Consider the following 14,776-nt stretch of genomic DNA (forward strand, 5'->3'; position numbering starts at 1 on the left):
AAAGTCAGCACATTAGCTCTAGTATTAACATGATCCTTAAATTTTACTGCATCTGCGTTAGGGCCATTGACTCCCAAATCTGTAAACAGTGATGACACTTGTCTTTGTCCCAAAGGTTAAAAAAGCACACCACAGAAATAATTATTAAAATGACATAGAAACATAGAAAATAGGTGCAGGAGTAGGCCATTCGGCCCTTCGAGCCTGCACCGCCATTTATTATGATCATGGCTGATCATCCAACTCAGAACCCCGCCCCAGCCTTCCCTCCATACCCCCTGATCCCCGTAGCCACAAGGGCCATATCTAACTCCCTCTTAAATATAGCCAATGAACTGGCCTCAACTGCTTCCGGTGGCAGAGAATTCCACAGATTCACCACTCTCTGTGTGAAGAAGTTTTTCCTAATCTCGGTCCTAAAAGGCTTCCCCTTTATCCTCAAACTGTGACCCCTAATATATTACTACTGTGTGCAAAATATGTTCAAACATGTGAAGTGAGAAGCAGATTTTGTAAAAGATCAGATCCAGGAACAATAATTCCATAGACTTTAACTGGCTAAGGTTATTCATAAGCTGGTTCACAACAAGAAAGGTGCAGGATATAAATACAGTGCCTTGTAAAAGTATTCGGACCCCAACCCTTTGGTCACATGAATGAGTATTACAGCCAGGGATTTTGATCAACTTAACTGAGTATTTTTATTTGTGAATCAAATGCTTTTTTTCACAGTAAAGCCCAAACAACAAAGAAATTTGTAAAGCATAAAAACTAAAAATTCAAAATCTGATATGTCACTTCAAATGTATTCATCCACCTTTGCTCAGAATTTAGTTGAACCACCATTTGCAGCTATTACAGCCAGGAGTCTTTTTAAATAAGTCTCTCTTAGCTTTGCACAATGTGATGGAGTAAGATTTGCCTGTTTCTCCTTGCAAAGTTTCTCAAGCTGTGCTAAGCTAGTTGGGGAGCAACCGTGGACAGCAGTTTTGGGGCTTTGTCAGAGGTGTTTAATAAGGTTAAGATCAGCACTCTGACTGGTCCAGTCAAGGATATCAAATTTCATCATTTGGGGACACTCCATGGCTGCTTGGACAGTGTGCTTCCTCTCCAATTAAGCTTTCTGGCAGAGCCTAGCAGGTTTTTATCCAAGATCTCTCTGTATTTAGCAGCATTCATCTTCCCATCAATCCTGACCAGATTTCCAATCCCTGCTGCTGAAGAGCATTCCCATGGCATGATACTCCCTTCACCATACTGTACAGTAGGGATGGTGTTACCTGAATGATGCACAGCTTAAGGTTTATGCCCCACGTACTGCTTAGAGTTGAGGCTAGAAAGTTCTACCTTAGTCTCATCCAACCACAAGACCTTCTTCCACATCTTTACAGCATCTTCTAAGTGATGCTTTGCAAAGCCTTTATAAAAAGTGAAAACCTACAACACAATACAGGCCCTTCAGCCCATAATGCTGTGCCGAACATGTACCTTAGAAATTACCGAGGGCTACCCATAGCCCTCTATTTCTCTAAGCTCCATGTACCAAACCAGGAGTCTCTTAAAAGACCCTATCGTTTCTGCCTCCACCACAGTTGCCGGCAGCACATTCCACGCACTCACCACTCTCTGCATAAAAAGCTTATCCCTGACATCTCCTCTGTACCTACTTCCAGGCACCTTAAAACTGTGCCCTCTCGTGCTAGCCATTTCAGTCTGGGAAAAAGTCTCTGACTATCCACACAATCAATGCTTCTCATCAACTTAAACACCTCTATCAGGTCACCTCTCATCCTCCGTCGCTCCAAGGAGAAAAGGCCAAGTTCACTCAACCTATTCTCGTAAGGCATACTCCCCAATCCCGGCAACATCCTTATAAACCTCCTCTGCACCCTTTCTATACTTTCCACCTCCTTCCTGTAGTGAGGGGACACATCTACAACCACTCTTTGCCTTCTGTGGGCAAGCTAATTCTGGATCCACAAAGCAAGGTCCCCTTGGATCCCATGCCTCCTTACTTTCTCAATAAGCCTTGCATGGGGTACCTTATCAAATACCTTGCTGAAATCCATATATACTACATTTACTGCCCTACCATCAATCTGTTTAGTCACATCCTCAAAAAATTCAATCAGGCTTGTAAGGCACGACCTGCCTTTGACAAAGCCCTGCTGACTATTCCTAATCATGTTATCCTCTCCAAATGTTCATAAATCCTGCCTCTCAGGATTTTCTCCATCAACTTACCAACCACTGAAGTAAGACTCACTGGTCTATAATTTCCTGGGCTATCTCTACTCCTTTTCTTGAATAAGGGAACAACATCTGTAACCCTCCAAACCTCCAGAACCTTTCCTGTCCTCATTGATAATGCTAAAATCATTGTCAGAGGCTCAGCAATCTCCTCCCTCACCTCCCAGAGTAGCCTGGGGTATATCTCATCCGGTCCTGGTGACTAATCCAACTTGATGCTTTCTAAAAGCTTCAGCGCATCCTCTTTCTTAATATCTACATGCTCAAGCTTTTCAGTCTGCTGTAAGTCATCCCTACCATCGCCAAGATCCTTTTCCATTGTCAGTACTGAAGCAAAGTATTCATTAAGTACCTCTACTATCTCCTCCGGTTCCATACACACTTTTCCACTGTCACACTTGGTTAGTCCTAACCTCACATCTTATCCTCTTGCTCTTCACATACTTGTAGAATGCCTTGGGGTTTTCCCTCATCCACTCTCACCAAGGCCTTCTCATGGCTCCTTCTGGTTCTCCTAATTTCATTCTTAAGCTCCTTCCTGCTAGCCTTATAATTTTCTAGATCCCTATCATTACATAGTTTTTTGAACCTTTTGTAAGCTTTTCTTCTTATTTACAACAGCCTTTGTACACCACGGTTCCTGTACCCTACCATCCTTTCCCTGTCTCGTTGGAACATACCTACGCAGAACGCCACGCAAATATCCCCTGACCATTTGCCACATTTCTGCCGTATATTTCCCTGAGAACATCTGTTCCCAATTTATGCTTCCAAGTTCCTGCCTGATAGCATCATAATTTCTCCTTACTCCAATTAAACAATTTCCTAACTTGTCTGTTCCTATCCCTCTCCAATGCTATAGTAAAGGAGATAAAATTGCGATCACTATCTCCAAAATGCTCTCCCACTGAGAGATCTGACACCTGACCAGGTTCATTTCCCAATACCAGATCAGTACAGCCTCTCTTCTTGTTAGCTTATCTACATATTGTATCCAGAAACCTTCCTGAACACACCTGACAAACTCCACCCCATCTAAACCCCCTGCTCTGGGGAGAAGCCAATCAATATTTGGGAAATTAAAATCTCCCACCACAACAACCCTGCTATTATTACACCTTTCCAAAATCTGTCTCCCTGTCTGCTCCTCGATGTCCCTGTTACTATTGGGTAGTCTATAAAAAACACCCCGAGGTTATTGACCCTTTCTTATTCCTAACTTCCACCGACAGAGATTTCGTAGACAATCCTTCCATGACTTCCTCCTTTTCTGCAGCCATGACACTATCTCTGATCAGCAGTGTCACACCCCCACCTCTTTTGCCTCCCTCCCTGTCTTTTCTGAAACATCTAAAGCCTGGTATTCGAAGTAACCATTGCTTCCCCTGAGCCATCCAAGTCTCTGTACTGGCCACAACATCATAGCTTCAAGTACTGATCCATACTCTAAGCTCATCCGCTTTGTTCATGATACTCCTTGCATTAAAATAGACACATCTCAAACCATCGTTCTGAGTGTGTCCCTTCTCTATCACCCGCCTATCCTCCCTCTCGCAGTCTCTAGGCTTTCCAAATTTGTGAGCCAACTGCCCATTCCTCCATCTGTTCAGTTCGGTTCCCACCCCCCAGCGATTCTAGTTTATATTCTCCCCAATAGCCTTAGCAAACCTCCCTGCCAGGATATTGGTCCCTCTCAGAATCGAGTGCAACCCGTCCTTTTTGTACAGGTCACTCTTGCCACAAAGAGGTCTCAATAATCCAGAAATTTGAATCCCTGCCCCCTGTTCCAATCCCTCAGCCACACATTTATCCTCCACCTCATTCTACTCACTGTCACGTGGCACAGGCAGTAACCCCAAGATTACTACCTTTGAGGTCCTGCTTCTCAACTTTCTTCCTAACTCCCTGTAGTTTGTTTTCAGGACCTCCTCCTTTTTCCTACCTATGTCGTTGGTACCAATATATACCACCTCTGGCTGTTCACCTACCCACTTCAGGATGTCGTGGACGCGATTAGAAACATCCCGGACCCTGACACCCGGGAGGCAAACTACCATCCGTGTTTCTTTCTTCGCCAACAAAATCGCCTGTCTGACCCCCTAACTTTAGAGTCCCCTATTACTGCAGCCATCCTCTTCCTTTCCCTACCCTTCTGAGCCACAGGGCCAGACTCTGTGTCAGAGACACAGCCACTGTTGCTTCCCCCAGGTAGGTCATCTCCCCCCACCCCCCGCAACAGTACTCAAACAGGAGTATTTATTGTTAAGGAGGACAGCCACTGGAGTACTCTCTAGCCTCCTACTCCTCTCCTGACTGTTACCCACTTATTTGTCTCCCGAGGCCCTGGTGTGACTGCTTGCCTATAGCTCTTCACTATCACCTCCTGACCTTCCCTGACCAGACGAAGGTCATCGAGCTGCATCTCCAGTTCCCTAACCTGGTCCCTCAGGAGCTGCAGCTCAAGGCACCTTATAGGCAAGGATTTTTTTGTTTTTAAAGCCAGGACTTCTTCCTTACCACACGTTTTGCAGCAAGGTCTTAGAGACTGTGGAGTCATGAACTTCACCTCCAGTTGGTGTCACAGTAGCCTCTCTTACAGGTGCCATTCTTCTCCAATGACTAAGTTTAGCGGGGCGGCCTGACCTGGGCAGTGTAGCTGTGGTTTCATATTTTTTCCACCTTTTCATGATGGACGACACTGAGCACCAAGTTGTGTTCAGTGCCTTTGAGATGGTCTTGTACCCTTCCCCAGAATTGTGCTTTTCTGTTAATATTTCCATGACCTTGAATGGTCGTTTGTCTTCATCTTGGTCTGATCTGTTGAAAATCAACCTTACAAAAGAGTGGACATTACAGAGAAAGGAGGGATTCATTCTTATTGTTGGACCTTACAGACAGAGGAGGCATTTATACTTATGAATATTCTTGTTGAATACAGATGATCCTTCAATTTTCTACATCAACAAATTGGGTGAGTTAGTAAGGTAATATATTGCACCTGAGGAAAGTTAGCACAATAATTACAAAGATGATGAATACTCTTTCAGTCTCAGCATTTTGGTTTTTAATTTTTAGTAAATTGTTGACAGTGTTTGGAATTTTTCTTTAGATTTGACATGATGCTCAAAAATCTTATTTCACTATCTTTTAAATTTAGAAAATGAGAATAACATGTGAAGATAGTTGTGGGGGTTGAATACTTTTTCAAGGCACTGTAATTAGTTTCTTCATTGTCTTTTGATCAAAATCTTGTGATTCACCATAAAATAATACCAAGGTTCAAAAATAAATAAATTCACATACCTGTCATGTTCGTATACCTTCTGATATCCTCCAAAGCATTTAGCACTTGAAAGTTGGACCAGAGTCATTTTTGTTACTGTAACAAATCAAAGGGCTATTAGTTATGTTTCTCCAATAAGTGCATACAGCTAAACTATGCAAATGCTAACACACAATCAGTCACAATCCTGACTGTTATTTGGTGAGAGAGTGAGTGTCAAGCTTAAAATCAAGGCAGACTCCCATTCCTGGATTGTGGGAGACGCTACAGGCTGAGATAGAAAACTTTGGTAGCACATCACATGATACTCTGGTGTCCTGTCCAACCCAGATCTGTAACTAAAGTCATTCACCATTTCAGGACATATACTCAAGTGTTCTGGAACCACCAATTTCCTTTTGAAGTGCAGTCATCTTTGCAACATGAAAAGAGCCAGGAGTCTTTTCTAGTTAACTATATATTCTCTTCACTTGAAGCATACTGACTGAAACATTCACAGTATGGCCACTTCAAAGTTGCCCATCCTCTGGGTTTTTTCCCCCCTCCTCCTTTTCCTTCTCCCTGGGCCTCCTGTCCCATGATTCTGTCATATCCCTTTTGCCAATCACCTGTCCAGCTCTTGGCTCCATCCCTCCCCCTCCTGTCTTCTCCTATCATTTGGGATCTTCCCCTCCCCTTCCCACTTTCAAATCTCTTACTAGCTCTTCCTTCAGTTAGTCCTGAAGAAGGGTCTCGGCCCGAAACGTCGACTGTACCTCTTCCTAGAAACGCTGCCTGGCCTGCTGCGTTCACCAGCAACTTTGATGTGTGTTGCTTGAATTTCCAGCATCTGCAGAATTCCTCGTGTTTATGTTTCTGAATTGAGTGACTAATTCTCTGCTCCTGTTCCTTCTGTTCATAATGTCCAAGTCCAGCCCGCATTTGATATTTTTAAAGTGGCCATAGTGTGAATAGCACTGAATGTCTCAGTCGGTATGCTTCAAGTGAAGAGAATATATAGTTAACCAGAAAAATATTCTTCTTCAGATCCCAATGAAGACTTTTAATCTTTACCCCAAACCACTGCTCAGTACTAATCAATAAACTTCAAAATCTGTACCTTTGAACTCCCCTCTACAACTCGATCCTTGACTTCCTCATCAGGAGACCACAGTAAATATAAATCAGAAATAACATCCCCTCCTCGCTTACAATCAACACCAATGCACATCAAGCATGCAGCCTTAGCCACCATTCTATTCTCTCTACATACATGACTGTGTGTCTAACACAGTTCAAATGGCATCTATGAGTTTGTCGATGACGCAACTGACGTTGACAGAATCGCAGGTGGTGATGAGGAAGCGTACAGGAGTGAGACAGATCAGCTAGTTGAGTGGTGTTACAACAACAACCTTGCACTAAGGATCAGCAACACCAAATAACTGATTGTGGACTTCAGAGAGTGGAAGTCAAGGGAACACAGTTCAGTCCGCATCAAGGGACCAGCTGTGGAAAAGATGAGCAATTTCAGGTTCCTCGGTGTCAACATCTTTGAAGATGTATCCTGGGCTCAACATATTGATGAAATTATAAAGGCACAACAGTGAGTATGTTTCATCAGGAGTTTGAGTAGTATAGGTATGTCACCAAAGACACTTGTAAATTTCTACAGATACTATAGAGAACATTCCAACTTGTTGCATTACCATCTGGTATGGAGTGGTCACTGCACAGGATTGGAAAATGGTACAGAAGGTTGCAAACGTAGCAAGCTCCATCATGGGCACTAGCTTCCCAGCATGGACACTAGCTTCCCAGCATGGAGGACATCTTCAAAGGCGATGATTCAAAAGGGTGGCATCCATTGTTAAGGACCCTCATCACCCAGAACATGCCCTCTTCTCATTGCTACCATCAGGAAGGAGGTACAAGAGTCTGAAGACACACACTCAATGCTTTAGGAACAGGTTCTTCCCCTCCACCAGGGATTTCTGAACGGGCAATGAAACAGCCCATGAGCACTACCTCACGATTATTTTTTGCTCTTTTTGTTGTAATTTATAGTGTTTTGTGTATTGCACTGTATTGCTGCCACAAAACAACAAATTTCACCATATTAAAGCTGATCATTCTCTTTAGTTTTAACTTTCCTACTGTCTATTCTAATGTTTTATTGTTCTTTGTGCATGTCCTACCCTTGTCTTTCTCTTTCCTAAGTGCATCATCTTGCATTTATCAGAATTAATTTCCATCTGCCATCTGTTACGTACCCCGTAACGGGTTAAAAGAACCAGCAGAAATGGAACACACCTGGAGTCTGTTTTGCTGTTAACTAACACTACTTCATTAGTAACTACGCAATACAGTAATATAAAACCTAGGTAAGTCGAACAGGTTAGCAGAGTTTATGCATATACAGGTTTGCAAACACAAAATTCAAACTTCTTCAAACTTAGGTGGTAATTGATACAGTCTTATGTTGGTTGGTAAGAAAAGTTTCAGTTCAGATGCACAGGCTAATTAATACGAGATGTTTGTAATCCAAAGGTGAATGTTGCAAGAAGGCAATTACGTCGATATTTCACAGATTCCATGACAACAATACAAGATAACAATAGTAGTAGGTTTTTTCTCCAAAGTTGTTCCACTCCACACACGAAATATCACCAACAGTGATCTTCAACGAATATCCTTTCAACACACGTGGTACCACACCCGAATTCAGCTAAGGGACATCTCAAAGTGGTGGCCACAGGATACTCCAACAGAATCCACGTATGGATTATCACCAACAGTATCTTATCACTAAGGGGATCCTCTTCAAGGAAACCACCACCCAGGCAAGGGTCCAGAGGCAGGTCTGCACAGGGCAGAGTTTGGGGCTCTGGACGATGGTCGGGATAAGAACGTATGATGAGGAGAAGGGAATTAGCAGCGGGGTGTGGCAATGAATGACAGAGTAGCAACATTTGAAAGCTAATTGGCAGAGAAAATAATTTGGTTGTCTGACTGATGACACAACAATATCTGGTGTGAGGTGCTCCACTGGTCGAGGAACATGTATGTGGTGGGAATGGTTATATCTATCAAGGGAGTTGTTCCTGCTTGTTTATCCTGTAATATTATATCTGGATGGTTATTATGGATTGTCCTATCTGTAATAATGTATTGATTATCATATAAAATGTGAGATTTTGACTCTAAAACTGGATCAGGATTGAATTTATGGTGCCTTTATGAAATGATGGAGGTTATTCATCAGTTTGTATTTTAAAGCAAGATTCTGGTGAATGATATTTGCCACTTGATTGTAATCAAATTGAGTTCAACTGCTGCAGGATCCTGGAATGTGTTGAGATGTGTCCGGTTTCTCTTGGCATTTTCTGCATTTATTGCCTTGTTTGTTCGTATTGTATGTAATTTTGATTTTTTTAATTATTTTTGTGAACCACCTTGTCCTATATTTCTGCAAGGAACCCCCCTGTTTCTGGGAAGAGGTCTCCAACTCTCAGACAGATGCTCGATGCTTCCTTGTCAACATCTATTCCACTCAGATCATTGGGATGTTTCCCATGGAGGCTCATACTCATTCCACCGGTTAATGACTGATGAGTGTTGGCATGATCATCTCCCATGGGTCCTGTTGCGGCTCAGAACTGCCCCAAAAGAGGATCTGCAGACGTTCACTGCAGAGTTGGTACACAGACAGCCATTATGAGTGCCTGGTGATTTCATTCCTGATGCCACAACTGCCTGGTCAGACTCTCAACAGTATTCCATCCTCCTCAGTAAATTAAATTCCTTTGCACCTATTGCTACTGCATCATAGCGTACAACACTCTAGGGTCCCTGTTGACCTACAGTCCACTTCATTTGTTTTTGTCCGCCATAACGCACACCAACATTCCCTTAGGCCCCCTTATGATAACCCATTCCATGTTTTGGAAAGGGGAGAAAAGATTTATTATAGATAAGAGAGGTAAACCTGACGTATTTTGGTAGAATGCCTTAAACCGGCCCAACAAGATTTGGAATATTCTGCTGACATGCCATTGGCGTCATAACATGACCATAAGCATGTCAACACATACCTGGCGAGCCAGAGGCACCTGCAATTCCTCCACTCAAGGAACACAAGACCTGAGCCGGGCTTGGATTTCACTGGATATGATGTGTATGGATTTCAGTGGATGTGATGTACATGGATTTCAGTGGATGTGACGTATATGGAAGACCATGGTAGGTTCATTCAGAAAGTCAGGAGACATGAGATCTAGGGAAACATGGCTACGTAGATATGGAATTGGCTTGCCCACTGAAGGCAGTGGGTACAAGCAGATAGAGTATATTCTGTCTGGAGGTCGGTGATGTTATGTTCCATAGCAATCTATTCTGGGATCCTTGCTCTTAGTGATTTTTATAATTGACTTGGACAAGGAAGAGGAAAGCAGGAAAGCAACTTCATCAAAGCTGTGTCGAACATGTCCTTACCTTAGAAATTACCTAGGGTTACCCATGGCTCTCTATTTTTTTGAGCTCCATGTACCTGTCCAGGAGTCTCTTAAAAGACCCTATTGTATCCACCTCCACCACCGTCGCCGGCAGCCCATTCCACGTATACACCACTCTCCGCGTAAAAAACTTACCCCTGATATCTCCTCTGTACCTATTTCCAAGCACCTTATTCTTTCAAGAGTTAATTAAGAAATAAGAAACTTGCCTACTTACCTCGCCTCTGCTTGTTGAGCCAAAGAGTACCACCCAGACAATAACAGCTTCCACAATGACCTAAAGGAAACCATGCTGACTATAACCGATTTTATGATGTGCTTTCAAGTATACAGAAACCACATCCTTAACAATCGACTCCAACACCTTCCCAACCACTAACTGGCCTACAATTTCCTTTCTCCTGCCTCTCTGCATTCTTGAAGAGTGGCGTAACATTGTTATTTTCCAGTCCTGTGGAACCATGGCAAAATCCATTGATTCTTGAAAGATCATTGCAAATACCTCTACAATCCCTTCAGTCACTTCTCTCAGAACCCTAGAATCTACCTTCAGATCTTTTAGTTTCCCAAGCACATTCTCTCTCGTAATGATAATTTGCCCCCTGACACTCTTTGAACTTCTGGCATAATACTAGTGTCTTCGTCAGTGAAGACTGATGAAAAATATTTATTCAGTTCATCCTTGTCCCCCATTACTATCTCTCCAGCATCATTTTCCAGCTGTCTGATATCTATTACAATTCATATATCTGAAGAAACTTCTGATATCCTCTTTAATGTTATTGGCTAGCTTATCTGCATATATCTTTTGCTTTTCCTTACGACTTTGTTTTTAAAGTTGCCTTCTCAATCTTCTGACTTCCCACTGTACAATTTCAACATAACATCCCAACTCCTGTACTTTGATTTAAGGCCAACGTGCCAATAACTTTCTTTACAGCTTTACCCGTCTGTGATGCCACTTTCAAGGAATATTGGATCTGTATTTCCAGATCACTCTGTTCTACTGCACTACTCAGTGTCCTACCCTTTACTCTGTAAATACTACCCTCGTTTGTCCTCCGAAAGTGCAATACTTCACACTTGTGTTCCTTCTGCCACTTTTCCAGCTGGTCCAGATCTTGCTGGAAGCTTTGATAGCCTTCCTCAAACCCAATCTTGGTGTCATAGAAAAATAGAAAGACTACAGCAAAATACAGGCCTTTCAGCCCACAATGCTGTGCCGAACATGTACTTTCTTTAGAAATTAACTAGAGTTACCCATGGCCCTCTATTTTTCTGAGCTCCATGTACCTAAACAGGAGTCTCTTAAAATACCCTATTGCATCCGCTTCCACCACCATCGCCAGCAGCCCATTCCACGCACTTACCACTCTCTGCGTAAAAATTTTACCCCTGACATCTCTCCTGTACCTACTTCCAAGCACCTAAAAACTGTGCCCTCTCATGCTAGCCATTTCAGCCCTGGGAAAAAGCCTCTGACTATCCACACGATCAATGCCTCTCATCATCTTATACCCCTCTATCAGGTCACCTCTCAGGCTCCATCCATAAATTTGCTGATCTAGTTTTCCACATTATCATCCAGATCTTCTCTTTCTTTTTAAATCTTTTTATTGAATTAGTACACAAAAGGTAAACCATATAGGCACTTTATGTAACTTTACAAGAGATATTAATACACAAAAAATAGTTAGTACGAACAGTGCAGTTTAGATATAATAACAAGGTAATATAATAATGCAAACAACAGGAATTCTGCAGATGCTGGAAATTCAAGCAACACACATCAAAGTTGCTGGTGAACGCAGCAGGCCAGGCAGCATCTCTAGGAAGAGGTGCAGTCGACGTTTCAGGCCGAGACCGTCAACTGCACCTCTTCCTAGAGATGCTGCCTGGCCCGCTGCATTCACCAGCAACTTTGATGAAGGTAATATAATAGTATACTAATTTTCATACATGTCAATAAGGAAAAGAAAAAAAAAACCCCAAAAAATCCACCGTACAACTAATCTAAAAAGCAAAGCAAAGCAATGGGCTAACTAGGTATCAAATAGAGTTAAACAACTTAAAACAATCACGTCCTCAAACCCGACCTCCATTAAAAACAGTTAAAAAGCAAGAAGGGAATGTAAATATGGACAGAGAAAGAAAAAAAGTTACAATAAATGAAAATGTTGAATAAAAGATCTCCAGGTCTGTTCAAATTTAACTGAAGAATCATAAAGATTACTTCTAATTTTCTCCAAATTTAAACATAGTATTGTCTGGGAAAACCAAAAGAACGTAGTTGGAGCATTAATCTCCTTCCAATGTTGTAAAATACCTCTTTTCGCCATTAAAGTAAGAAATGCAATCAATCTACGGGCTGAAGGGGAAAGATTACTGGAAATTTTAGGTAATCCAAAGATAGCAGTAATAGGATGGGGAGAAATCAGATCTTCTCGAAAAACTCTATATGACTGGTTAGACATAGCCTACCATGCACAAACAATCTCTAATCAGGCCCTGTCATTAAAAATATTTATATATCTGGAACCTTAAAATACCTTCCAATAATTTCCATACTACTGACATCAAGTTCAGTGGCCAATAATTTCCCTGCTTATTCTTAGTGCCTTTCTTAATCATCAGAACAACATAAGCAATCCTTCAATCCTCTGGCACCTTATCTTTTTAAATTTTAAATGCCTCTGCTTGTGCACCTGCAATTTCTGCACTGGCCTTCACAAGATCCAAAGAAAAACGATATCAAGCCCTTGGGGATTTATCCACCTTAATTTACCTCAAGACGTACTCTTCTGTATTCCATATATGATCCATGACCTCATTGTAGTTTTGCCTCAGCACTGCAGACTCTGTGACCATCTCTTGAATAAAACATATGCAAAAAATTCCATTTAAGATCCTATCTCTTTTGGCTCCATACATAGGTGACCACACTGGTCTTCAAGAGGGCCACTTTTGTCACTTACTATCCTTTTGTTCTTTACATATGTGTAGAAGCTGGGATTCGTCTTCACCTTATCTGGTAGAATAATCTCATCTCTTCTTTTAGCTCTCCTGATTTTCTTTTAGTTCTCTTGGGTTTCTTCTACACCTCAAATACCTCATTTATTTCTTTGTTGCCTATACCTGCAATGCATCTCCTTCTTTCTCACCAAGACCTCAATATCTTGCAAAAAACAAGGTTCCCTAAACATGTTAACATTGCCTTTCATTCTGACAAGAACATACAAATGCTGTACTCCTCAAAATTTCACTTTTGAAGGGCTCCCACACACTAAGCATCCCTTTGCTAGAAAACAACCTATCCCAACCCACACTTGCTAGATCCTTTCTGATGCCATCAAAACTGTTTTTACCCCAATTTAGAAATTCAACCCGAAGATCAGTCCTATCCTTCTCCAAAATTATCTTGAAATTAATGTAATTATGATACTGAATCCAAAGTGTTCCCCTGCATACATTTCTGTCACCTTCTTTGAATCATTCTTTAATAGGAGATCCAGTATTGTACTCTCTCTAGTTGGGTCCTCTATATATTGAGCAAGGAAACTTTCCTGAACACATTTGACAAACTCTATCTCATTCAGCCATTTGGAATGTTATAATCAACTACTATTATAACATTGTTATTTTGCAACTGCTTTATCTCTACAAATTTGCTCCTCCAAATCTTACTGATTACTGGGTGATCTGTAATATAATCCCGTTAACGTGGTCACCCTTTTGTCAGCTTCACTCATATAATCTCAGTATACAAGCCCTAAATATTAAAATTGGCCATTCCCCAATCCATGACCTTAACTTCTCGAACATATTTATCTCTTTCCATAACTACTTTAAAACTCAAGAGAATTACAGTCATTATCGCCAAAATACTTTTCCAATGGCATTCCCTGCCAAACCACATTCCGCACTGCTCTTGCGCTAGGACTTTTAAATCAAAGATCTCCTCAGGGCACTTTTAAGGTTAATACCAGAACAACCTTATGGAGAAGATCGTGAGAGGCAGGATTTATAAACTTTTGGAGAGGCATAATATGATTAGGAATAGTCAGCATGGCTTTGTCATGCTCGTGCCTTACGAGCCTGATTTAATTTTTTGAGGAAGTGACTAAACATGTTATTGAAGGTAGAGCAGTAGAAGTAATGTATATGGATTTCAGCAAGGCATTAGATAAGGTACCCCATGCAAGTGTTATGTACCCCGTAACGGGTTAAAGAACCAGCAGAAATGGGAAACAGCTGTGATAGTTGAAGGGAATTCTCAGATTTCCATAAACAATACTGACTATGTCTGTGACTGCAGTGTGTTTGAATAATGTCTCACAGCTGCTTTCTCTGGAACAAGATTGGGTTTAAAGTTCACCCAGATCCACATAAGATGTCTTCTGGCCTTTCACACCGGCAGTACCTGATGGAAATTAGACAAGACATTATAAATTTGATGGATGTTCTTATCTTTGTAATTAAATAGTGGCTCCAACAAATCAGGTACGACATTCCTTTCTTTAATTAAGGTGGCTGGAGTGTCTATCAAACTGATTGTTCTTTTGTATCAATAGTCCATTGACTTGGCTGGAATGGTTATCAAAATTATTGTTCTTTTGTATCGGTGGCCTTATAACTTCTAACAATTCTGACATCAGGCAGTGAACTTGTTGAACCGCCGGAGAGATGAGAACGTTTCTCTCTCTGATGTCGGGTCCAAGTTCACTCGCCAGCTGAGCTCGGAGAAATAAAC

At 41.7% G+C, this 14,776-nt stretch overlaps 1 protein-coding gene across 2 annotated transcripts in view; it reads right to left on the reverse strand.

Moving 5' to 3' along the window:
- The window catches only part of esd (esterase D/formylglutathione hydrolase), a 125,607-nt gene that overhangs the window by 100,038 nt on the left and 10,793 nt on the right, over positions 1 to 14,776 (reverse strand). For both annotated transcript variants that reach the window (XM_063051303.1, XM_063051304.1), the window contains exon 2: positions 5,554 to 5,629. In XM_063051303.1, coding sequence (XP_062907373.1) covers positions 5,554 to 5,629 — 76 coding nt within the window. The remainder of the gene's footprint in view (positions 1 to 5,553; positions 5,630 to 14,776) is intronic.

This window comes from Mobula hypostoma, chromosome 6 (genome assembly GCF_963921235.1).
Source record: "Mobula hypostoma chromosome 6, sMobHyp1.1, whole genome shotgun sequence".
Taxonomy (NCBI): Eukaryota; Metazoa; Chordata; class Chondrichthyes; order Myliobatiformes; family Myliobatidae; genus Mobula; species Mobula hypostoma.